The sequence below is a fragment of the Lissotriton helveticus genome, chromosome 3_1 (genome assembly GCF_964261635.1).
Source record: "Lissotriton helveticus chromosome 3_1, aLisHel1.1, whole genome shotgun sequence".
Taxonomy (NCBI): domain Eukaryota; kingdom Metazoa; phylum Chordata; class Amphibia; order Caudata; family Salamandridae; genus Lissotriton; species Lissotriton helveticus.
The window spans coordinates 1,674,002,858-1,674,029,851 of record NC_136061.1 but is presented as its reverse complement, the minus strand read 5'-3'; the positions used below and the strand labels follow the sequence as shown (position 1 = coordinate 1,674,029,851).

The 26,994-nt window shown below is 43.4% G+C and overlaps 1 protein-coding gene across 1 annotated transcript in view; it reads right to left on the bottom strand.

Annotated features, from left to right (window-relative positions):
• Positions 1-26,994, bottom strand: part of THSD7B (thrombospondin type 1 domain containing 7B) — a 1,994,218-nt gene that overhangs the window by 182,166 nt on the left and 1,785,058 nt on the right. The window contains exons 18-19 of the mRNA XM_078682458.1: positions 20,356-20,497; positions 5,426-5,541 (exon numbers count right to left, since the gene is read on the bottom strand). Coding sequence (XP_078538584.1) covers positions 5,426-5,541; positions 20,356-20,497 — 258 coding nt within the window. The remainder of the gene's footprint in view (positions 1-5,425; positions 5,542-20,355; positions 20,498-26,994) is intronic.

The window sequence follows — 26,994 nt, the reverse complement described above, 5'->3', positions numbered from 1 at the left end:
AGGCGCTGGAAATATCACAGTTTTCTATAATCGATTATATTACATCTCGGAATTACATCTAATGGGAACGTTTAATAAATAGAAAAGAAAAACAAGAACCGGTAGGCTGCATTGATGGTTATGAGAGCTTGGAGGCATGCAAGACACTGCACAAGTCTATGATTATGTGTTCGTTGGGGTCATGCGATGCAATGCGATATTGGCTAGGTGCTCCCTGCAAATAGCGGAGGGGCACCAGTGGTGTAGCAAAAGCCCCAGCAGCCCTTGCGGTGTGGGGCCACCCCGAGCTCAGGGGAACCCTCCGACACTGGCAGGCTCTGACCTGGGAGCTTCGGAGTTTGGGACAGCCGCGGTCGGTAGGGGAGCATGGTCTGGGACTGCCGGCCACCTCCCCCCTTAACACACTGACTGAGTTACCTGATTCAACCAGTCAACACATGGGGTCTTTGGAAGTCAGGGGGTACAGGGCCCCCCCCTGGCCGTATTTATTAAAATATAAAAACAAATCAAAATTTTAATAAAATAAACATTTCTGACAATTATTAAAGAATGCACATTTCAGAACATTAGATTGACATCCGTTTCGACATGGTATGATGGGCTAACCTTAACAAATATCTAGTACAGCGTGTTTCCTAACCGAATCTAACATCCTGAAAATTAAAAATGCATTCTAATAATTAAGTCGTACGGCAAGGTCGCCAACCGGTGTCAGATCCTTTTACAGCTGCGCTTTCACGTTCGAAATGCGCATGCGCAACCCAGGGCACGTTTCACCCACGTGCGCTCCCCGAACTCCATTTAACCATAACAGGAGGGCCCAGACACTCGCGCACCTTAGTGACGTCATAGTGTTGTGAGGGGTGGCTACCAGCCTGAGGAAAGCGTAGACTCCCTCCCCCGCACCCTTTAAAATACTGGATATCATATCCTGCCCCTGAAGTTCTGAGAGAGGCCAATGGCCCCTCCCGATGGGCGGCCCTTTCGTGAATGGGCCCGCCCCCCCGTAAGGACCTTAAAATGCTGCTCACCGTGGGGCGAGGAGCGAGCCTGGGAGCGCGGGCACAAAGAGGCCGCTTCCCACGCTCCCCAGGCTCTTAACCCTTTCGCCGCCGCGGCCCCGCCCCCTCACCCCGGAAGTGCACAACTACTTCCGGGCGAGGGCGGGGGCAAGCGACCACGAAAGGTACGGGGTGTGGGAGGGGCCGGGCCCCGCCATGCCTGCGTAGGGGCCGATTGGCCCCCCCTTTTTTTACCTGCCAGGGTGGTGACGTGGAGAGGGGGAGGGGCAGGGTGGGGGTTAGTAATGTATGGATAATGGAGGTTTGCAGGTAAGTAAACATTTAAATAAATCAAACGAATTTCGTTGTGCGCACTGCATTGCATTTGGGGATGCAGTGCGCGCAACGAAATTCATTTGATTTATTTAAATGTTTACTTACCTGCAAACCTCCATTATCCATACATTACTAACCCCTACCCTGCCCCTCCCCACGTCACCGCCCCGGCAGGTACTCCCCTACCGACCGCGGCTGGTTTGGGGGGGCACCCTGCATGTACTTTGCACTGGGGTCCTCACAAGTATCATTACCCCACAGAGGGGCACCATTAGTCAATCCACGGGCAGGAGCAAAGGCAGCAGAGTCCTTTCTTAGGTTTAGTGACATTATCGAGAGGCGCCCGTGACGGGAGCTTTAAAGTATTGAGATGCGAGGGTTCAGCCTGCTATTCTCCCCACCGCATGTCAGCATCCAGCAGACCCGAGCAGGTATTGCCCATTCCTCTGGGAGATTGAGGGGAAGTTGCAACTGAGGTATGCTTCCCAATAATCCCCGGGATGCCCCTGATTGAGGGAATTGGAGATGGATAAGAAATTGGGGCCCTCTGGCACTATGCATTTTGGAGTGTTGCACTGTCATATAAACTGGAGACAACTGTTGTATTGCATGTACACTCTTTGAGCTGTGTTTCTGATCTTCTGCACTGTACTCTCATAACGGTTATGTCTGCTTAACTATGGTTGTCATTTCTCACTGAACAGAAGCTGTGTGAATAAAGATAAAGGGCTACACCTTGACTAAACCATAATCAAAGTTGTCTCTCTCCTTGTGAGCCTTCTCAGTGTGGGGGAGGCTACTTGCACATTGTGAGCGCACTATGGGAGGTTACACAGTTAGGGTCAGAGGTAGCAAAACTCGTGTCTAGAAGCGGAACGAAAGGCTGATGGGGTAGTGTGGGGGGTGAACAGCATTTCGAGCATTAAGGGCTTAATGGGGAGAGAAGACATGTGATACGTTCAAGGCGGAAGATCATGATCATGGGTTGTGATAAAGAGCATCCAGAGTATGTGCCAGTCTCCATCAAAGGTGTTTGCAGAGGCTAATTGCCTCCTCCCTAGGATGGAGAAGTTTTCAGCCTTAGTCCAGTGGGGCAGGTCTCAGCTTCATTTATCAAGTGAACGGGTTGGGCAGACTTCCATTTGATGGTAATGGCATATTTGGCAAGTAAGAGCGCATCTGTGAATTATACTACAGTTTTTGCCATTTTGGGCTGTTTATAGATTCCCAGAACATACGCCTTCCAGGAAATCAGCTCTGGAATCCCTGTTATCTCTGTAATCTCCCAGAGGACTGCTGACCAGAGGAGTGTCAGCTCTGGGCAGCACCATGTCATATGGCTGAAGACCCCCAGTGGGCACTAGTAGCGATGGCTGTGGGAAACAAGTGATTGACTTTGGAGATAGAGAGATACACTCTATAGAGGATACATAATTTAGTTAATGTAATGTGCCAGTTTAAATCTCCTAGGCTGGAATATATCATGCAAAACATCTTTAGTGGAAGGAACAGTTAAAGTAGACAAATATTTTAAAAAATGCAGGAGCACGACCATTTTTGAAATGGTTGCCCTCGAGGAGGACATGGTCAGTGTGGTAAATCTAAATGGCTAAATACCTAAGCGCCTTGAGTATAAACGTAACACAAGACACCACATGCTCACGTTTGTGCTGAAGCAAAATGTGCACCCCTGTGCAAATAGTTTATTGTTTGTAAAATTGTACCCAATAAGATCATACGTGATCAGCTCTTTGTAAACCTGGACCGGCATCATTTTTTACCATTTGACCAGCATAGTGCAGATTTTCTTGCAGCGTTGTACACCAAGGTTTCCCCCTCACTCAAAAGTTGCTCATTTTTGGAGAGGGTCTTTTCCACTCCCCGGATACAGGAGAGGTCATGCAAAGTGTTCCAGTCCAGCATCTTCCCTACACAATGACATGAGGTTCGACTTTGGTGAAGAAATGTCCGAAAATATGGTTCAGAATATTTCAATCCTTAGAGCCAGATGCACTACTTTGCAGCACACAAGAACATGGGGTTTGGGGCTACGCACAATTGCACCTATCCTTTAGTGATTCCTTTGTATCAAACTTTAGGAGCAGCGGACCAGAGATTCAGAACCCCTAAACCTCCTAAGGCAACCGTGTCTTATTCTCAGAAACAAATATCCATTAGTCCAGCCCTCTTCAAAATAATTGCAATCTATATAACAATGAACATTTCAGTTACAGACACATCTTGTTCAATGAAAATTATGAATCTTCAGTGGAGTTGTTGTTTGTAGTGTATTCTTTATTTATTTCATCAAGTTTTTCTCCAATAAAAACAGACCGTAGCCGTAGCCAACGTAGGCGACGGTCTGTTTTTATTGGAGAAAAACTTGATGAAATAAATAAAGAATACACTACAAACAATAACCCCACTGAAGATTCATCATTTTCATTGAACAAGATGTGTCTGTAACTGAAATGTTCATTGTTATATAGATTGCAATTATTTTGAAGAGTGCTGGACTAATCGATATATGTTTCCAGATGCACTACTTGCTGCACTCAAAATACTGGTCCCAGTGTGTTTGAGACGGCGAAACACCATTAATGGGTTTGTCAAAACAACATGATCGCATTGAGCTGCAAACCGACCTACTAAATGAACATTCATTTGGTATGTCACAAATTTCGACTCAATCTAATTTACCACAATCAGACGGATGATGGCCTGCAAAAGTCAGCGGGCCACCATGTATGTGATTCAGTCTCAATAAAGGAACCTTTTTTTTAACCACATCGCTGCTTGAGAGTTTCCCCTGCTGTGCTGGACAGCAATGAAAACGGGTGTGGTCATGACGAGCTCAGCTCGTCATGAGCACCTGAGAGGTACATGCCATGACGAGCTGAGCTCATCATGAGCATGGAAGGGGTTAAATGCAGCCTATTTCCCTTACAGGAACCGGGGCTGTGCTTTACAGCTTTAAAGAAAAAAAAATGATACGGAAAATACAGATTCGATATTTGAAAGTGGCTCCTACAATGCGCCGCTTCCGATACTGAATCAGTATACATTCAGAATTCCATTTTTATAGATAGAAAAACAGTTTTCAGACTCGTAAAATGGGATTATTAGAAAGGAAAAGCATTTTCTTTTCTTTTCCTTTCTCTTTTCCTTTCTCTTCCCCCCCCCCCCCCCCTCTTTCTTCTCCCTCTACACAAAATCTCCTTAAAAAGAAAGCTCTTTCCCTTAGTAAAGCTCATTTACCCCTATTGGGGTTGTTTTTCCAATTGTTATATCTTTTTTAATTCTTAACTCTTTTTGATGCCTTCTTCTTATGTACTGATGTTTTACATTGTATAGCCTCTTTAATAAAGCTCTTTAAACTCAAAAAAAGAAAGGAAAAGCATTTAAACAATCACAAACGGAGCGTTTGCAACAGTTAAAATGCTCAGTGCATGGGACGCTCGGTCTTTCAGTCCAGTTTCAGGCAATGCATCTTCCAAATTCATCAACAGTGGGCACCTTTCACGCACACTTTGTATCCGTCTTCCTTCTAGACAGGAACCCCCTGAAGTGCCACAAATTCCAGTTAAATAATGTTTCTGGCACTAAATCGGCAGACTCCTGTGTAAAGTAACAGATTGACAGCTGACTTTGCTGCAGAGTACGGATGAAGCACAAATATCTGCTGCCCGTGCTGCCCCGCACAATTTATGTCAGCCTGCACGCGCTCTCTTCTGGGGAAACCCTGCACAAGGCTGTGACGGGGGCTCAGCTCCAGTGCCCATTAAATCACTGACCTTTCACAGAAGCTGCCAAGTAGGGAGCCAGCAAGTGCAACTTGGAAAGGCATTTTTGGCAAACTGGACAGTTGCCCATTGGGGACTCGATAGCGAGAGAACGTTATTTTCACCGAAATCCATGGCTGGTGTTAAACGATGAACTTTTTTATAATGTATTTATTTAAAGGTTTGTAACGGCGCATTTAAAAGTTAGCATAATCGAACAAAATGTAAATAACTCTACTATTTGCCTAGGGTGGAAATCATTAGTAGATCATAGTTGAAATTGTTTTTTTCACTTTAAAATCCTACCTGCTCACAGAAGTTGATGTTGACAGGTTTTCCATCACTGCGTATACAATCCACAATACGCGTCTTAATTCCCTCTCCGCAGGCCGCATTTTCACTTAGTTGGCAAGTGCTCCAATCTGAAGATGTCCGATAATATTTATTAAGTTTAAAATAAGCACAGCATCAAAAATTTTACTTAGAATTCCTTATAATTCACATTTTGCGATTATTGTTTGTGAACTGAACTGAGAGAGCACGGGCCAGGTTCATCATACTTTCACGCAAAGCAACTCAGCAAGACACCTTGCAGCGCTGCACGAAAGGGAGAAGCCAGGTATGTGCCAGATTTACCAATGTATGGTTTATTCTTGTCCTCTCCTTGTACCGACACACAATGTGCTGCCATGTGCTAAGACAGGCACCATTTTGCCCTGGTGCGAGGATGTCTGCATTGCAGGCAGGATTGTTTGTGTACACGAAGGGGTACCTTCCTGCACAAAACAATCCTCAGAGGCATTTTCCTCCTTGTAAGTCTTCTGCAGAAAAGAGCACACTTAGAAAGAGGAAACAACGAGGAGAAATAAAGATATTTTTCCTTGTTGCGAATCCTCTGGGAAGGAGTGGAATTTTGATGCAGTCCCAGGTATACCAGTGTTCGTAAATCTGGGAATGCGCTAAATTCCATGTGTGGATGCGTGGAAACACTTACGCTTTACCCATGGAACGCCTTCCCAGGACAGAGTAAAGGCAAGCCAGTGACTTGGGCTGCCTTGCGTTACTCCAGACTTACAAAGCAATGCACGACTACACAAGGTGGCCTTGCATTGCTTGATAAATCTGACTTAAATATTGCATTGCCCTTGTAACACCCTGCTTGATGCAAGGGCAACACAATCCCTTGATAAATTTGGCCCCAAGTACTTACAGCCCTAGACTCTCAAAAGTTACAAGTTAAAAAGTCCCTTAATCGAGTTGTCAATCTACCTAATATATTAACATGAAGAGGACGTTGTCTATCAATTCAACAAATGAGTACAAAATATCAATCTCTTTATTTACAAACTACTGCTCTTCAGCTCCTTTTCATTGATTTCACCATAGAATGCAGATGTGTAGATAAAGAACAAAATCCTGTAGAGGTCATAATTCTCTGAGGTTTATCTGTTGTTTATGAATAGTGCTACCACAGTCCAGGGGATACTTTGTTGAGCTTTCAAAGAGAGGTATTTACAGGTAAGAATATTAGGATAGTGAAATAAGAGGATGATTCCAATAAGTAGGGGATCTATAGGGCCTAGGTTGGCAGTTCAGGTGCAGGCAGAACACCTCTCAGAAGATAAGCATCTTCAGACACTTCATTATATACAACCTGCTAGTTTTCTACTAAATGTATTAACTCAATTTTGGGTAACTGGCTTTAGATCAACCATTAAGGTAGCAGCAAATTAGTGAGGTTCTTCTCCGTGAAGAGCCTTGTGCTCCAGGCATAGAATGTTGATCTCTAGACTTTACTTAGGGCCCAATTACAAGTTTGGTGGTCTGACCGCCGGACCGCTATTGCGGAGGGTGGGAGCACCCTGCCAAGCCGACGGCATCCTGACTACAATATTATGATAACACTGCCAGGCTGAAGGCGCTGTACCGGCGGTGCATTGGCAGAAGCATGCTTGTGGGGGTTCGACTGCCTATCTAATAATCATGCGGTCAGACTGCCAACCCAGGTACATTGATCATGGGACCTCTGTACTCGTAATCGGGCCCTTAGTTAGGAATCAGTGTAGGAGTAGTTTTTGTGTCTGAGGGTAAAATGTTTGTTGGCTGCATAGTTTGGCTCTTGTTGAAGTTTGCCCCTAAACTCAGCATGGTGCTACCGTATATTCTACTGTAATAGTCAGTTCTGAAGATCACTATGGTGAGCAACAAGGAAAAAATCCTTTTTGGAAATGCACGATGGAAAGATAGCACATACAGTCCATATATTACAAAATGCATTCCTTTGACTATGATCTCCTCTTAATTTTTTTGTGTATTTTGAAGCTCTAGGTATACATATGTTGCCACATGTTGAATTATTCAAAGAGGTTTGTGAAAGGGACCATGTACATATTGAAGTGAATAGAAAAAAGAGGTGAGCTTTTTGATACATGACAACTTTAATAATTTGGAGAAGGCATTGATGAGAGGAGTAAAATCTGGTGATTTTGGCATTACAGATTATGTGGGATATGGCTGTCAGCATTAAGGCATTATTAATCTTGGTCATTTCGCATTCATGGAGTGTGAATATTTTCTTAAGTATGAAGGTGCATGGGGAGGTTACAACACTTTTCACGCTCTGAAGGTGTGGCACAGTTAGATTGGCACTCAGAATATCTAATTTGCCATTAAAGTTTTTCATCAAAATATGGCCTAATTACTGAGATGGAACTTCCAAGGGAGGAGTAGATGGAATGATCAACATTTTATTGCAGATCATGTATAGGTTTTTGCTCAGGTTTTCAGCTTCCATTAATTGGGGTTGGGTTTCCATTTAGTGTGCAGGGTGAAACTCTCACAGCCACAAGGGCCTGTGAAGATTGACATTGCGATTTTACCATGCAGGGGTCAACCACCAAATCCCCTCTTCTGAGCCCTCTGCAGGCCTAAACACAAGCTCTGTGTCCAACTGTACCTTTCCTGTAACCTTCAACTTGAACAGTCCCATCCCATACAATCTCCCTGGCCTGCTACCCTCTGTCACACCTTCCAGTGATTGGTGGAGCGTGCAGTCTGCCCAACAATTACCTGCTTCCGAATGTTCCACCTAGATGCAGCCTGGAACAGGAAATGATTAGAAGGTAGTGCTGTAACTGTTTCATATGCCTTGGATAGATGTGTAAAATCAGAAAATGACATCTTACTACCTATAGACTGAGACTTTAAATGATTGCCTGACTTGCAGGCATTATGAAGAATTTGTGTACCCCTAATTTTGAGGTCCAGGATCTGAGAAAATATGAGACTGTGAAGACTTCAGTGAGGAGAGGAGATGACTAAATTTGAGAAATCATTAGCGTTTGCCAGAGTAAACTAAAATAAGAGAGGACTTTGAGAAGGTTAGTCTATGATCTTTTCAAAGGTAGTTACTCGAATTAATCATGACCTAGGTTCTGTGAGACTATTCAACAGTTAGAATTAAAATGAGCATGGCCACCCCATAGCTGCCCCACAAAGGTATCTTTCAATTAAGGATGATGTATGCTCTGCCCATCATTGCGAGGAAAGTGCAGCATTGTGCCTTAGGGTGAGTACATCCACATAAAATGTCAATGTAGTGACAAGTAAAAATATGAAGCTGTACAGTGAAAAGGTTATTTTGCATTCACAATAAACACCTTCAAGCATTTACAGAGTGTTCACCCTGTGATAGCATATTAGAAGTAGTTGATCTGAATACTAGTTACATCCACATTTTAGTGTCAATAATTCAATAGTTTCTGTGGGGTACAGCCTGGCAAAGTGAACAAAGGTTGTCCTCTTTCTAAACCTCTCCATCACCCTGGTATCAAATATACATGTCCTAAAAGCTGTAGGTAACAGGACTCAGATATCCAAACTGGCATCACTGCGGGGCGAAGCGAGGACCCGAAGAATCACCTTGTCTATGCCATAAAGGTGCACTGAGGCCTTATACTATTGAGAGATGGATTCATTGTCACCTCTGTAGAACCTTGCTGGTCCTTTTTGCTTGTACCTCCATGACCTGCCAGCTGTTAGGCTGTGGGCATTGGATGAGCCCTGGTTGGGCCCAACCTTGTCAGCCTGTCTGAGCCAGTGGAGTTTGTGTATCCTTATGGATGGCAATCAGAGGGGAAAAAGAGCCTTGGGTCCCTGATCTTTGACTCTTGACTGTCTTGTGGTATTGGCCTCCATTTGAGCAGCAGGGACTGTGCTGCTATGCTGGTAGCAGAGAGGGGTCCCTTTGCATAACTCAAGTGAATGTTATTGAAGGCCTACAGCAGTAGCAGATAGTCTTGAAGGGGCCTATGTAGGGAGTACAGGCCCGGTGGCTAATGCCCCTGTGGTGGTCTCCCAACACAACGTAGGGAGTCACCCTCTCTCCCTCTTATGTACCTAAGGGTGATGGAGTGTGAAGAATATATTAGACACACAATCCATGGGCAACTGCAGCAGACGTATATGAGAAGTGACTCTGAGCGGAGCAGCGGCTTGCAACTGCCCAGAGGCAGGTCCTCACACTACCTTCTCTTTAAGAAAGTTGTAGCTGGAAAGACAACACAGAGGCAGAAAAGGCATTTCAGAAACCACATTCATATAGAAAAGTAGCCGTCCTTGTCCTCATTGGGTGCATATATGGATCTCACCACCATCAACGTACGCATCGTAGTGATTTTGGGAAAGTCATACTGCCCTGCCATCTATCCATGTGATCTGTATTGTTCACTGCAGGGATTTTCTAACAAGAATAGCACAACCTCTCTTCTTAGGGCGAAGAGAAGAGAGGTGACATTACTGAGAGATGAGAAGAATTATGAGGTCCTGAGATCAGACCCCACCAAAAGACTACAAGTCATGATCAAGGCACTGGTTAAAGAAGCCAAATTGAACAAATGGATCACCAGAAAGGACGTGAGATTTCAAAAACCAGAGATACCCTATTTCTACATCCTACACAAAATACACAAGGCCACCCCGGTAGACCATTTGTCTCAGGTATAGCCTCCGTTCTGAAACCTCTATCCCAATTCCACAACTGGTTCTTATGACCTTTGCTTGAAAAATCAGGTCATACATCAAAGATACTAAACACCGTCTTAACATCCTAAGTGAGGTGGAATACGGCCCAACAAGAGAGAGGATGCTCTGCCTGGACATGCAGGCTCGGTATATTAGTATTCCCCAGGAAGGGAGCTTTAGGGGGCTCACCAACCTACAATGCAGCCAGGGGTGGAATTGGGTGGTGATGAACTGCATTATGAGACTGGCTAAACTGAAACTGACCCTGACAGAAAATGACTTTGCCTTTGAAGATAAGATCTACCTCCAACGGCATGGGGTTTCAAGGGTAGGTGCCTTTGAATCCAGCATAACCTGTCTATATGTCTACAGGTTTAAGGATGAGAAAATCTGGTCCAACAATCCCAATAGGGATGTGATACACCTGCAGCACAAACATATAGATGATATCATTGTGATCTGGCATGGCAATAACAGAAACACACCAGCCTTTCTGAAATGTCTAAACAACAGGTATCTCTATTGAAGTTTCACAATGGCTTCAGGCAATCAGATAGCGTCTTTTCTAGAAGTAACAATCAAGTCAAGCAATGGAAAACTGTCTACTTCTCCCCGCTGGAGGTTCCACGGGGACCCAGTACCCCGTGGAACCTCCAGCCTGTAACTGGCCACTTCTCATGTGGCCAGTGTGCCATTTGTCCCCTGACTAAACATTCCAAGACCCTGAACTTGGGTTTACCCACCCTCTGGGAACAGCGTACAATGCCAATTGCAATTTGGAGAATGTGGTCTAACTTATTGAGTGCCCTTGCAGGCCACAGTATATAGGTATGATGTCCAGAAAAATAAAAATAAGGATTTGAGTACACAGGCATACCAACCCCTGCAAGAAGGCTTCCACATGACTAACAGCCCATTACCTTGAGAAAAGTCACAGTAAAAATGAGATGTACTGAACAATCAAAGAGAAAATGTCACACCAGATGAGAATCACAAAAACACTCCTGGAAAAAGAACAACGCAGGAAGTACAGGTTGAAGACTCACAAGACTGGCCTGAATGAGGAGAGTCCATGGAACCAACTGAACTCCTTTTACTAGGCGGGACAATGAAATGAGTAGGTTAGTATCTACCTCCACCTATGCACACCTCCCTGACCTTTGTGGAAAGAGAACAACTTTTCTTTATCACCTTTAGACCATACAGTACAGTCTGAGGTCGAAGTCAGCAATTTAGAGCGCAAGTGCAAATCCACCATTTCTTCATTAGAATATTTCCACAGAGGTGGTTTACTTTCCAAAGTTACATAACTTGCAGGGACTACATCTCCCAGAATTCACCAGAAGAAACAATGGTCATAAGGACAATCCATTGGTAACCTGTCCCGCTGACTTATGGCCCGAATTTGAGTTCCCAATAATTTCCATGCATATAGATGCATGAGATAATTTCATCTGAACGTGCTACGAAAATTGCCACACACATGACATAGTGAATGTCCACATGGCTTCTTGATTCATAGTTTCCTCCTTTCACAACCGTGCAGAGCAGAATATTATCAGCCCACATTGGGTTTCTCTAGTTTTTCTTCTTTTCTGTTTTGTCTTTTTTACATTAAACACTAAAAATTAGACTTTACTTCTCTCATGGCCCCATACCATTTTACACACATTGTGGGGGGACTCAATTTCCCATGAGCTCTCTCATACGTATGTGACATGGTGATTTGTGTCATCACATGACCAACGCGGCCAGCTGCCAGAACCAACAGAGACCGTTTTTAATGCTTGTTCAACCGCATTCAGAGCATTAGACTAACCAGAAGAGTGTGGGCTCTGAATTTGCTGTTGGTGATGCATGTTATCCTAGAAGACATGACTAAGGGACTTAATCCCCATGTTTGTCGGCCACTATGCACTTTTTTTGATTGTCTCCATTACCACTTGATTTCAACTTGTTTGGAACTATTGTTCTACTTTTTACTTCTTAGTGATGCTTTTAAAACAATGACAGTGTAAATGTAAATGTTGGATACTTGTAAAGCGCACTGTTACTCTACCCGAGTGTCCTGGCGCTGTAGACCGCTGGGGAACCCGTCCTGGTTTTCCCTGTGAGATGGTCCCTTCTGGGTATCTCCAAGGTGAAACCAGGCATCCCCGGCGTCTGTGGGGGGCCGTTGTAGAGATGAGGCAAGCTAATGCTCAGAGTTGCCGAGTGTGATCCCTGGTTAGAGTAGGCACCAAGGCGAGAATTGTCGAGTCCGCTGACCCTGGTCCACAACCCTGCCGCGTCGGGAATTGAACCCTGGTCCCGGGCTGTTCTCTGCTTCCGGGTCTGCCGCCTCTAACCAGTGAGCCACACCACTCCACAAGTGTGTGACTTCAGAAGCATGCTACCCCGCCCCTGAGTGGTAGGACCAATATCCCAAAAGGGGTAAGGGACAGTATGGTCGGAGGTGATTGCACCTCACATATGTTATTTCGCAAATATAAATAAAAGCTGGAAAAGGTCCTTCGTCCTTTAAATACACCTTAGAATGTCTATCGAAAACGCATGATGCTTTTGATTGCATAATATCTCTGCTACACACCGTCTATATAACCAACAATCTCTCCAGAATTGAGACGCATTGCCGTCAAAAAGTTGCATAAAGATGGAAAACGGAGGACACATCATTATGGTTTCTCGTGTTGTGTAGATTTTTAATCGTATAGCTTGATACTTTTTGAGTCAAACGCCATCTGTAATTTCATTTCCGAGGGCCAATCGTGATTGGTGGCATTTATTTTGTAGGACCATGGGGGAATCTGAAGCGTAGTGGTAATTTAAAAACGTACTCAAAAGATTTTTCCAAATGTTAAAACTGTTAAGGAAGATTAAGGCTTCAGTTCGACTGAAGGCATGCAGGGAATCTGCATTCCTATTTTTATTTTTATTGTTGTTACTTTATGTATGTCTTTGTAAAAATGTGACACATTCATACTTTGATGTTGTAATTAATCCCAGATTTTTATTGCAGTGCAGTTATTGAATGCAATTTTTTAAATATGGTTTTATTCCTCAAAGGTTGCGGTGCTGTGTATTGTGTATCAGTGAGTATAGTACAGTAGCACATTTAGTTATCATTGTGCAGAACCGCTGGCCAAACTTTCAATAAACAGGCTCTGACACAAGGAATTAAGCTGTAGTCATTTGCATCAATAACTAGAAGAAATGACTGACTTTTGCTGAAACAAACAGACATGGCATTTCTTAGAGCTGAAAGCAGCAAAAGATATATGACGACAGCAATGGTAAAGTTGCTAGTTGCTTCGAGGTATCCAGTTGCCTTAGTAAATGACAGAGGAGTGCAAATCAGAGAGAAATATTTAGATATCCTCTGGACATTTTCCTCAGCAAAGCTGATAAGGGACATTACCGATTGAGTTTATAGCTGCATCTTACTTTAACTTGTATTTCAATCTTTTCATCTCGAGAGAAACTTTAGCACTGCCTAAGCTGGGCATAAATCACTGCACATTAACTGAAGTGCCTCTAAGTAAAATAATATATTTCATATATAATATATTTCAGCTTCCTACATCTATATTCTACACTGATCTGTTGGTTGATTGAATGTGTAAAGTATGCTAAGGCCATTGAAAACAAATCATTTACATTTTTTTTTAACTAAGAGGAACAAAATACAAGAATGTTGGACTGGTGCAAAAAATGCCAAATTGCAAATGGCACAATAAGAGATACTGAATTTCAGATGTATGCCTGTCGAGATAACGTAAACTGCACCTTTACAGTCAGACAGCGCTGATAGGTGTATTGTTGTATACACTAAAATATTTATAAATGATTTGGCACGTAGATGAGACCCGCTATATCTTTGCAGAGGCAACTTTGGAGAAATGCAATTTGTATTTGTGCCACTTGCCTAATTCATTGAAGATTCTGTGCTCATTTGCTCACAGAAAAAAATGCTCAATTGAGCTAATAAACTTGGATTGAGTCATGCAACAAAATGCTCCCATATTCAATGGCATTGTGAGACCTGTAGAAGGAGTAGATAGCGCCTGAAGTAGAACATCTATGACTTTTCTACCTATATTGCTTGGCAGTCAAGACATACAACGCCATTTGCATTATATTTAAATTTGGAGTTCTTGTTTAAGTTTAACACGGTTGAAAGTGTGCTTTTTTATCTGAATTATTGTATTTTTTTTATTTTGAAAAATGCTGTCGCCGAAAAATGTATATTTTCTTGTATTAGGCTGCTACACACTGTTTAAGAACTTTGTGCTCGATAATAAAGTTATGATGATGAGGATGAGTTGAAAAAAATGCCATTTATCAATGTTTAGTGCTGAATTAACTAGTACACACACAACACCGAATGCCTTGTGCAAACATCACATTGTGATAGTACATTGTTGGGCCAAAGCCTTTGTCAGAAGGCTTCTGCACTGGTATTGGGAAAATTAAATCAAGACACCCACAAATAACACAAATTTTTGAGCGACTTAAGATTTTCTAAACATGCAGACCCTCGGGCTGTTGAAGTTTGAGGATGTTCTACCACTACATTAGAATCATGCAGAAAGACATTCATGCAGACTGTTTACGCATCATTTTTTGATTATTTAAAAAGAAAATGTGTTTGTATCCTCAATCCTCAATCCTCATAATGCAGAGCTTTTCCATCCACCTAGAGTATACTCAGTATACTCAGTATACTCTAGGTGGATGGAAAAGCTCTCCATTCTACACCTCACATAGATCCTGAGACTGGCATTTAAGACAAAGAGGATCATTCTCTTCGTTAACCTCTACGACAATCTGGCGGAAAACGAGAGAATAAAAATATTGGGGGTCTTACGCAAGAAATTAAGTAGCGATATGAAATTTATACCAGGGGTAGAACCACCGAGTATCGTTTGGGGAGGCGATTTTAATCTCCACCCATGCGAAAATCAAATTAGTAATATCTGTGGTTTGGGGTATGGAACGGAGGAGCAAATAATCCACTTTACTCACTCAGCGGTGGGAGACTTCCTAAATGAATCCATGTCCAGTCTGGATTTAATAATACTAAACCAAATAAACCCTTTACTTGGGAAGCTGGACCCTACCTACCTCGGAAGGGGAAGTGAAACTACAATTGATTACATCCTCACCACAGCGACCCTCGTAAATAAGACCTTGAATTTCAGAGTGAAAACTAATACATTAAGTGATCACTCAGCCTTAATCTTTGACTTAATTCTGGACCAATCTCTGCTATCAGCCCAAACTCTAATGTCTACCCTCTCCCAGAATAATATCCATCTTACAAAAACAAATGGCTATACCCTTGGGTGGGGGAAGATCGATCCAAACGAACTGACAAAGAAGGTCGTAATTGCAGCACAAACAGAAATTTTGAAGTGCTTAGATATGGAGGTATCCGACGAGGAAGTCTTATCCCATTTTAAAACGATTTTAGGTAAAGTAAATGAACACCTTACCGTGAAGCAGAAAGGGACCATGGAAAAAAGAAAAGGATGGTTTAACCACGATTGCTCAGTGGCCCACAAAAAGCTAAAGAGAGCACTAACACAACCAAAAAGAGATAAAGAGGTGGTCAGGAACCTGAGAATTGCCTATAAGCTGGCATGCAAAACGAGAAAAGAAGAGCTAAAAAAGGCATTATGGGATCAGTTGCATGAAAGCTCATTAAACAAAAATAGCGAACTATTTTGGAAAGTAGTTAAAGCACCTTTCCTGACAGATCCAAAAGACCAGCCAAGCCTTGACGTAGCTATCGAGGGACATACTTGGATAAATCACTTTGCCAAGATCTTTGGCAAACCACCAGTAGTAGCTGCTAGTGGAAAAAATAACAGCATAAATGAGGATAATTCATTCCCAATTCCCCTGGCAGTCGAACTATACGAGGTAATAAACGCACTGAATGCCAGCAAGAGTGGAAAAGCCCCAGGCCCGGACGGGGTACCAGTTGATTTTTTTAAATTCAGATCAGATCTCTGGGCCCCGATAATAAAAAGTTTGTTTGACGCAGCAATGGTGTGTGGATTACCCACATCCTGGACCCAATCAATATTGGTACCAATCTTTAAGAAGGGAAATAGAGAGGAGGTGACCTGTTATCGTCCAATCTCCCTCCTGGACTCACTGGGGATGGTACTGGGCAGAGTGGTTCTCCAGCATTTGCAGGAGTGGGTGGACGATACCGGGACCCTCTCGGTCATCCAGTATGGTTTTCGAGAGGGCCAAGGAACAACGGAACAAGCCCTGAATTTGGCCTTATTGATGGGAAAGTATGTCTCAGCAAAGCGCGAGAGGTTGTACATGGTATATGTCGACCTCTCTGCTGCTTTCGACTGCGTCAGTCATGCAAAACTCTGGTCAGTCTTGTCTAATATGGGAATGGACGAGGCTCTCGTGACCTTCCTTAGAGAGCTTTACTCCAAAGCATTCGCGAGGGTGCGTTTTGGAGTACGGGGCGAATTGTCAGATTCCTTTTCTGTAGAGCGTGGCGTCAGGCAGGGATGCGTCCTTGCCCCCTTCCTTTTCTCCCTCTATACTAATGGCCTTGAGGTAGAGATGCTACGGGGGGGACAGGACTTACCCCGTGTAAAAGATCGACTGGTGCCCGCGCTCTTGTATGCAGACGACGCGGTGATCATAGCACGTACCCCTCGCGAGCTACAAAAATCCTTGAATAGCTACGCGAAATTCATGAGCGACTTGGACCTTCTTATAAATATAAAGAAAACTTTTGTTATGGTAGCTGGACGGGTTAAGAAAAACGAAAAATCTATTTTCTTAAACAACGTAAAATTTGAATCCACTCCCCAATACCCCTATTTGGGAATTATGATAGACGAGAAACTCAACTGGAGAGCGGCCATAGAAGCGCGCAAGCACCAACTCCTGCGCTCCATCGCTGCTCTCATGAAATTTGCCCAGAAATTAGGGAAAAAAACCCCGGTTGAGCTACTCCAAATCTATAGAGCCAAGTGCCATTCAATCGCACTTTATGGGGCGGGTCTTTGGGGCCATAAACACACAAAAGTCCTACAGGTTGCGGAGAATACCTTTATAAGATTCTTATTGTCAGTCCCTAAAAGAGTATCCACACTTTCCTCCCATGCAGAATTGGGATTACCACACATTGAGGACTTGGCCAAAATGTAACCTGTACTTCTCTGGCGTAGAATATGGGTCTCAACGAAGAATTCCCTAACCAAAGCTATCGTTGCGGACTGTATGACCCTAGATCGCGCAGATAAAATAGATTGGTTAATATATGTTAAAAATCTTCTCATTGACCTAGGAATGGCCGACTACTATCATAACCCGGAAACAATAGTTGGAATTCCTAAGAAAGAGCTCAAGGCAAAGGCGTTGAGCCACTTTGAAGAATTACGTATCACTGTGGAGATTAAGAAACCATCTGTACAGCACTCTTTGGCAGTGATGACGACTATGGAAATGGAACCATATTTAACCTATGTTGTCTCGCAGTTTGAACGCTTCTTATTAGCGAGATTCAGGCTGAATATTTTCCACAAGGTCGTAGCATTCCCAAACAGAAATAGCTGGGAAGAGAGTTTAATGCCCTGCCCATGCGATGAATTATCTGAACAGTCAACAATGCACACTGTACTGTTCTGTAAATATTATTCCGCCCATCGAAGACTTTTCCTAACCCCATTGTTGAGAACTCTAGGACTTCGAAAATGCCGTCCCGCCATGCTGTGGCTACAATTCTTAAATTCAGAATATATCTGCAAAGTCGTTAGTACCTTTTTAAAATGTATTTTTAAGCTAAGGCTAAATCTTCAGAATAACAAAAATTAAATTGTTTTGATTAAGTAACATCATTATAAATTCTAAATGAGTTGAATATGTTTTAGTATTGTTAAAATGTATGTAAATAAAATGTATAAATGCTTTTATGGTAATTCATGGAAAATGAATTCCGAATAAAGATTTTACTTACTTACTTACTTACTTACACCTCACATAGAAAGGGGAAAACTTCTCTTGGGAATATTTTTGTGAAGGAAGGTGACCTTCCTGCACAAAAACAATCCTGCCTATATTGGTGCTAGGCAGCAATTTGTGCGCCAACGCAAGGGGAACAAAAGGGGGTGGTGATGGACGGAGCATCTGAATCAATCAAACACTCACTCCCAGTCAAAAGATCTGGGCTTAATCCATCACCGTTCTTTAGCCCACTCTGCCACCCCAGTTCAGATATGGCTATATGCAAATCAGTCTGACCCTGTGCCTCATGGGAACAGTCCAGCCCGAACTGCCAAGCCATGTCTTCCCTGGACCGGAAACAAGCTTCCGAGGACCGGTTTCCGGCACTCCAGCCGTCTTCAGCCCGGCTTGCTTGAATCCAGTGGCAAAGTGAGCAAGGGACTCACGTCTGAGCATACCCTGCCACACTTATGGCGGCCAAAAGCGGTACAAAAGGGGGTGGTGATGGACGGAGCATCTGAATCAATCAAACACTCACACCCAGTCAAAAGATCTGGGTTTAATCCATCACCGCCATAAGTGTGGCAGGGTATGCTCAGACGTGAGTCCCTTGCTCACTTTGCCACTGGATTCAAGCAAGCCGGGCTGGAATGCCAGAAACTGGTCCTCGGAAGCTTGTTTCCGGTCCAGAGAAGACATGGCTTGGCAGTTCGGGCTGGACTGTTCCCATGAGGCACAGGGTCAGACTGATTTGCATATAGCCATGTCTGAACTGGGGTGGCAGAGTGGGCTAAAGAACGGTGATGGATTAAACCCAGATCTTTTGACTGGGTGTGAGTGTTTGATTGATTCAGATGCTCCATCCATCACCACCCCCTTTTGTACCGCTTTTGGCCGCCATAAGTGTGGCAGGGTATGCTCAGACGTGAGTCCCTTGCTCACTTTGCCACTGGATTCAAGCAAGCCGGGCTGGAATGCCAGAAACCGGTCCTCGGAAGCTTGTTTCTGGTCCAGGGAAGACATGGCTTGGCAGTTCGGGCTGGACTGTTCCCATGAGGCACAGGGTCAGACTAATTTGCATACAGCCATGTCTGAACTGGGGTGGCAGAGTGGGCTAAAGAACGGTGATGGATTAAACCCAGATCCTTTGACTGGGTGTGAGTGTTTGATTGATTCAGATGCTTCGTCCATCACCACCCCCTTTTGTACCGCAAGGGGAAAGGACAGAAATGCATCGCATTTCATAAATATGGTGCATTTCTGCCCTTCCACATTGGCATAGGGCAGCGTAGCAAGAGGACTTGCAGCGCTGCCAGACCCCAATTCCCAATAAATGAGGCCCTTTGTTTTAGCTACACATTTGACCACGCCCCCATGCTTACCTGACCTTTGGTTTGTCAAACACTGTTTAATGGTATTTCCCCACTGTAAAAAATATTTTGTGTGGGAATTGGGGGCGTTTGCGGTTGTCGATGATGAGGAGTACCAGGTTCTAGACATTTTTATCAGGAGGGGGTCCTTACTCCTAAAAAAGTTTGACAAGTGGGTCTCAGCATCAGAAAGTTTGAAGATCTCTGGTATACTCTAATACGTTGATGCTACTGCGAGCCAACACAGCTGTTGCATTCCAAGGCACACCAAAGTGTAAATAGAGACAGCCATTAAAGTGAACCCTGGGAGGATAGTTGTCAGGTACTGGAGTGATGGCACATGGAAAACGTGTTGGCATTGACGTAAATCCAGTAAAAGGTGACATCGTACATGCTTCGAAATACGAAGAGATTATTGTTTCAATTATCAACAGCCTCTTCTTTATTCATAACGACCTGTAACTGGAGGTGGGAGGGGATTATGGAATATAAGCATGGCTTTGACAGTACTGTTTAATTTTTTTGTCTGCCACTGCCATCATGACCCATGTGATCAGGCAAGGACATTGCTAAGGACACCAAAGGGCAGCTGCTAACCCTTTCCGAGACAAAAAGAAGGAACAGGACATTCAAGTTCATTCTTAATTAAAAGGAAAACCCCAAAGAGAAGACATGTTGATTTAAACACATTAGGAATTTCAGTTTATGGGCAAATCTGCTGTTTTGCGACACATTTCTGCTCTGGGGGAAAAATATTATCTTGAACTTAAACCCGCACATTTCCAAATGAATGCACTAGCGAAACATAATATTTAATTCATCCACATAAGTCATCCAGTAACATAATCAGTTAATTCTTACCTGTTACATTATATTGATAGTGAAAACAATTTTCGTTCAGAATGCAGGCTTCTATCTGGGTGTCTTCAGGACAGAGCTTCCCATGGCCAGGGACCCTTACCGGAAACCGAGTCCTTGCTCTGGTGCTGTTCGAGTCACATATCTGTGTCAAGAGTCAAGAGATTTAAGAATGAGCGTTTATTGAATATTGCTGAATTCCAACTCATAGTACATTTTATGTTCCACCGACCTAGCAGCCCTGCAGTACAGAGTAAACGTGAGAGTATGCATCACATTGTACTGTGCAGTGCCGGTGCTACATAGATAATGACCCACAATGTTTACATTCATTATAATACAAATGTGCACGTCTGCTGTAAACTAAACAAATAGTGGACTTTAATGAAAGCTCGGACATTTACGGGAAGAATTAGGTATGAAAACATTGCTGTGTTGCTGAGGAGATTACATGTGAAGTACAACAAGTACAACAAAATACTAATTCCCTTGGAAAGGCTGCATGTGATGAGAGACGAGACGCAGCGCCACGCTGGCACAGGTAGCTCATTATTAGAAGCGTTGGAGCTCCGCGCTCCCGACCCTATTTCCTTACTCCTATGTTTTATGTGAGGAAATGATTCTGCCTCTTGCTTCCCATGTGATCACTCAAAGGGTCAGGCAGTGAAATGGGTGCTTTTTACAGGCACATGCACTTGTGTGCATCAGGGGCGGCTGGTGACATTTTACAGTGGTCGGGCGCAAACTGATTTGCGAGTGCGGGCCCCAGGCCACTCAGGCCGGTGGCGACCCCCCGCCCCCACCCACATACACAACACTCAAAGAAATGTATTCACACACGCATACACACAAACACATCCATTCACAACACTCTCCAACAAACATTCATGCATACACGCACGCTCGCACCAAACACTTTACAATAAAAGAAAAACACACACTCTTACCTTGCTGCCGGTCCACCTCTGGGCTCTGCTCCCCACACGTCACAGGCTCACAGCGCCCCTGGCCAATCCTGGCGCCAGGGGCACAGGTACCTTCTCGCCCGCAGCACGCCCATTAGGGCTCCTAATGGGCATGCGCAACGCCGCAAAAACACAAGTGCGCATGCGTGGGCACGGGTAAAAATTCACCCCCCGTCCCCACTCATGCGCACTTGTGTTGCCGCCTGTACAATCATGTCAATCAATCAACATGACGCCCGCCGGCGGTCTGACGTCATGTTGATTCATTGACATGATTGTCACAGTCTTAACGCAAAAACGCCGAGGGAGCTGCGGGCGGCTTCGGACAGGGGGGGCTACGCCCCCACACCCCAATGGATGAACCACATGGCAGGCTTTATTGGTATGATCTGATGTCAGTCTTCAAAAGAAGGCCCCTACCTATCGCTGTTAAAGTCTATATTGAGCAGTAATAGTCTCGTGACATGCGACGGTGCAAGGCAACACCCACCTACGGCTTAGATAGCCTCACTAATTGAACACAGTCTGGGCGTATTAGGCTTCATCCCTGTGTTTCCCAAGACTGGGTGTCAGTAACCGAGGGTTAGGTTGACCAAATTTCTAGAACCAAAAACTGGGACAGTACTAGACATAGAAATAGGACTAAAATGCCATTTACCATCAACCCTGAAGTATCACAATGACAACACTGAAACATGGGACTACAAAGGAATAATCTACAAATCTACTAAAAAGGCTATATATATAGTATTTCAAAGGATGTATGTGTAGTATCCTGTATATTATGTGTATGCATATTTCCCACTATTCCATCTGTAGAACACTCTGGTATGATGTCATTTGGAGTGTTGTTCTATGAAGCTGTCAGTTGGAGTAGGGCTGAGTGCCTAGCTGGGTACTCCCGGTGGGGCTATCTACTGATGTACTACTGATCTCCATCTATCTTCAATAAATCTACTTGAACATCACCAACCTGCGTGGAGTCAGTTACTACATTTATTTGGCGACGATTGAACTAAAGAACCTGCATGTGCTACCTCTAAAGACCACTCAGGACATCTTGTGTTCCTACTCTCAACCTCAAGCAACTTCAAGCAACCTACAATTTACTCCAACTCTTCATCTGGCATACACCAGCCCCACCAGTGACCTGCCACCGGTCGCCCTCAACACTCAAAGTGCCAGTTCCAGTTTAATCTGTGAGGGTAAGCCTGTCTATGTCTACGTTGTGTGTGGTAAATCTGCCATCAACAAGCCTACACACTTTCTGGTGAAGAAGTGTGTCCTCACAAGTGTACGTCAGTTACAGTCTACTACAGCCTGTCCCAACGCTGTCAGTCTCTTTACAACTCAAGTCTGCCTTCTGTCTCTAAAGAGTCTGTTCTCCGTGCAGAGTCACAAAACGTCTGTTTAAGTAGACTTTCTGACATTTGGAAAAACGCCTTGCTTAGAGAAATAACATAGAGCATTTAAGTAAGAATGCTGCCAACCATTTCATGAATCTATCTGGGTTCTTGCCATTGAGTGAGAAAACATTTGCAGTACTCGTTAATTCGAGTGATGGGCCATGATCTCTATCAGCATGAACACTTTGTCATGTGCCTTCAACCCAGAGTCTGTCGAATTCGTTTTTATTTACTCTGTGACAAGTGACAATTTTGTGTTTTAGTGCTTCGTTTGGAAAACTTTCTGACACACTGTTTCTGCGCCACATTGAAGTATAAACTGTCATTTTTTCACTTCTATTCACATCAGTGCAAGACTTTGTTTTAAAATGGTGCCAAATTCTGGATACACCTCAAGCATCTTTCAATACAGTTTGTATATTTTCAGTATTTTATTGTCTATTAATGAATATCGTGGCACTTATTCCAGCGTTAAAAACCGCCTTTCTACATTTGAAAAATACAGCGCGTGTCATACAGCGCGTTCCGTTCGCACTCACCTTCTTTCCTTCACCGAGCTCCTATGACGTGCTATCTTCCCTGCTAGATCCTTCGAAGCTGTTGGTGTGTAGAAGCGCAGTGAGCCACCCGGCTTTGCGCCACTGTACGTACCTCCATCTTGCCCCTGACGTTCCTTTTATGTCTTCAGCTGCCAAAGAGACCTGTCATCACCCGAGTCTGTTTCCGATCGTTCTAAATATATATATTATAATAATATATTTCAAACCAAACTTGATCTGCTGTTTTTCTAGGAACATCTAACAAGAAGGTACTGTGTATTCTGTTTTCATTATAATGCTGATATATTTCTCGGGAGCATAGATCGAGCTCCGGTGGGTAAAGTTATTGTGAATGTGCATATAAAAACTTTGACATCAACAATGTACTGCACAAAGTTATGCTGCCATCTACTGGGCCAAATTGGAATTTATTTGAATTAGAGATTATTCATCAGCAGTTTTCACTCCTATCACGAGTTTCGTGGAACTTCTACAAAGTTCTAGTGTGTTTTTTAAGTGCCTTGTCGTTCTTCCTTATTTTCGCGGTGACAGGCACACCTTAGTCATTTTCGAAATATGAGTTTGCTGTGTATATGTATAAGTTTTAACGCAAAAATGATTTCTTTCACAGGCAATTGTAGTTTTTGTATATTATTATATAATTTGCCAATTAGTTATACATTCCAGCAAGTTACAGTTGCAGTGGTGTGGCTCACTGGTTAGAGGCGGCAGACCCGTAAGCAGAAAACGGCCCGGGACCAGGGATCAATTCCCGACGCGGCAAGGTTGTGGACCAGGGTCAAAACGGACTCTATAATTCTCGCCTCGGTGCCTACCCTAACCAGGGAACACACTCGGCAACTCTGGGCATTAAGCTTGCCTCATCTCTACAACGGCCCCCCACAGACGCCGGGGATGCCTGGTTTCACCCTGGAGATACCCAGAAAGGGACCATCTCACAGGGAAAACCAGGACGGGTTCCCCAGCGGTCTTCAGCGCCTAGATACTCCTTGGAGTCGTAGTGCGCTTTACAAGAACACCCACATTTACAACTTATGTAATAAGTTTGGACATTCTACAGTTAATTGTGCACAATTAAGTTTAGTCTCGTACAGTAATTTGCATATTATTATTAACCCATATGGGGTGTCACGCATGTATATTTTTTGATCCTGTTATTTCTGTGCACAATTATGACCTCTTCAAGAGGTGTGTTTTGTTGTTTGGTTAAGTGCACGCCTACATTGTTAGGTTTTCTATTTGCGTGGTTCCTACCTCGCAATCTTTTATATACACAATGTCTGACCTCTCTGGAGGTGTGTTTATTGGGTCCGCCCATCATCCTGAGCATTACTGCATTCACATATTGTTGTTTGGGTTTTGGTAGAACTTTGTGTACCCTTACATGGGGGTTGGCTCTACGTTCTATCTGTTGTTCTGTGCACAATTTTGACCTCTCTGGAGGTGTGTGTTTATTGGGTCCGCCCATCATTCTGTGCATTACTTGACCTCATGTCGAGGTACGTTTTTTAACACATATATGTTTTTTACTCATGACATTACATATATACCTTCACTTCAGTGCACATTTTTACCTTTCTTAAGGTGTCTAGTGTAGGTTAATGGTTTTAAGTCAACTGTGCACAAAAGTTTCAGTTATCTTGTTTTTTTTTGCCTCTACACATTCACAATTTTACCCTATTGGGTGTTTAGTTTAGGTTTTCACCTTTTACCGTACTGCAGTGGTTAACCAAGACTGGGCATTTCTTTATTCTGTTTTACAAACTTATTTCGCTGTAGCCCAGTACTTTTCTATTGTATTATTTATTCTAATGTCTGTTATTGTATAGAGAGGAAGGAATTCTAGATTGTTTTTCTCTTCTTCTCTATCATCTTATATTCTCCTGATGTGGTTTACTCTTTTGTGTACTTTCCTGGCCAGTTCGTACACAGAGGGTTCTCATTGATGGTTTCTATTTATTCTCTTTATTTCTTTTCACATTCATCAGAAAGGAGGATAGGAAACGGGTTTAGTATTTCTGTTTCTTATTATCCAGCTATACTTTGTTTCTCTGGTTCTCTTCTCTTAATTTCCATCCTCTAGATTTTAACTTTGTTTTCACACGTCTTCTCTCTTTATTTCTATCTACGACTTTGTTTCTACACTTCTCTTCTCTTTAATTCTGTCTACATGATTATACACATGATTATGTTCTTTTCGCTTTTATTAGAAAAGAGGATATGTAGTATCCTGTATATTATGTGTATGCATATTTCCCACTATTCCATCTGTAGAACACTCTGGTATGATGTCATTTGGAGTGTTGTTCTATGAAGCTGTCAGTTGGAGTAGGGCTGAGTGCCTAGCTGGGTACTCCTGGTGGGGCTATCTACTGATGTACTACTGATCTCCATCTATCTTCAATAAATCTACTTGAACATCACCAACCTGCGTGGAGTCAGTTACTACAGTATGCTTTGTTCCATTTCAAAAATGTAAAAATAGCTCGCAATCAGTCTGATCTGTTTGCATTCTGGGACTTGTAGTCTTTTTTATAATGTTAAAAAAAGATTCAAGCAGAGAAAGCAAATGAAAAAAACAGGACTGGATAAGGTTTAATGTGTGCTTTTGTATCTTCTGTACTCTACGCTGTTCCACCTAGGATGCCTTCTTCTCACCACCACCCCTGCCCAAGTCCACTGCCTGTGTAATTAGGAGTGCTCCCAACTCAACCATTTACGACCTTACCATGCTGGGAGTAGACTTAACTCTGGGGGGTGCTCTAGTGCATTCTGATTCGGACACCTGTAGTGCCTGCTGTGCTGCAAGAATGAGCCGGTGCAGCAGGTGACTCCTGCAAGGACAGAACTTCTGTCCCTGATGTGAGACGAGAGCTGGTGAAAATTAAGCGAGCACTGCAGTGTCAGGTACACGCTCATCCGACCCTCTTCAAAAACCAAGACATCTATTTAAATTAGAAAAAAAGTGTCGGCACCCCGGGACAGTCCATGAAAAACTAGGACTGTCTGGGGAAATCTGGGGCGTCTGGTCACCCTACCGAGGAAGACCTTTCCCATCTTGTCATGGGTAGGGTAGGATCAAAAAGAAACACTGACCCAACTCGCCATGTGACAAGTTGGGGAAGGGTGGGATTCTCACAAGGTTTATAACCTTCCACTCTCATTAAGGGAGGAGATGAGTGGAAGTTGAAACTTATGTGAACTGGTGTCTTCCATGACACAAGTTGAAATAATGTAAACAGATACACTTGGGATGTTTCAGTTAAACTGAACAATGTGCAGTGTGTATCTGTTCACCTTACTGCCTGAAGCATGGTAGAACTAGCCATAGAGTCTAGGAGCAAGACTGTCCTGGCCTTGCTGTGAGTGGCGCAACAAAGGATGGTTGAAGCAGACATTCACCTCACCTGCTGTTCACCTGCTCCTTCCCATTCTCTCCTTCCATTGATTACTGTCATGCTGACTTCAAGTGACCAGTGAAGTCGTGACATGACACACACACACATGTATTGTAAAAATATTACCATGTGATAGGTAAAAAAAGCAGTTTTTCAGCACTGGTTTTATTTCGGATACCTTTCTTTTGAAACTCCTTCTACAAAATGCTTTTTCTTTTTGAAATAAAAACAAAGTTACATGATTCTTCATTAACTTCTGTAGGCCCTGATCAATGCATTTTTTGATATTTACTTCTACCAGTGTTGAAGCACT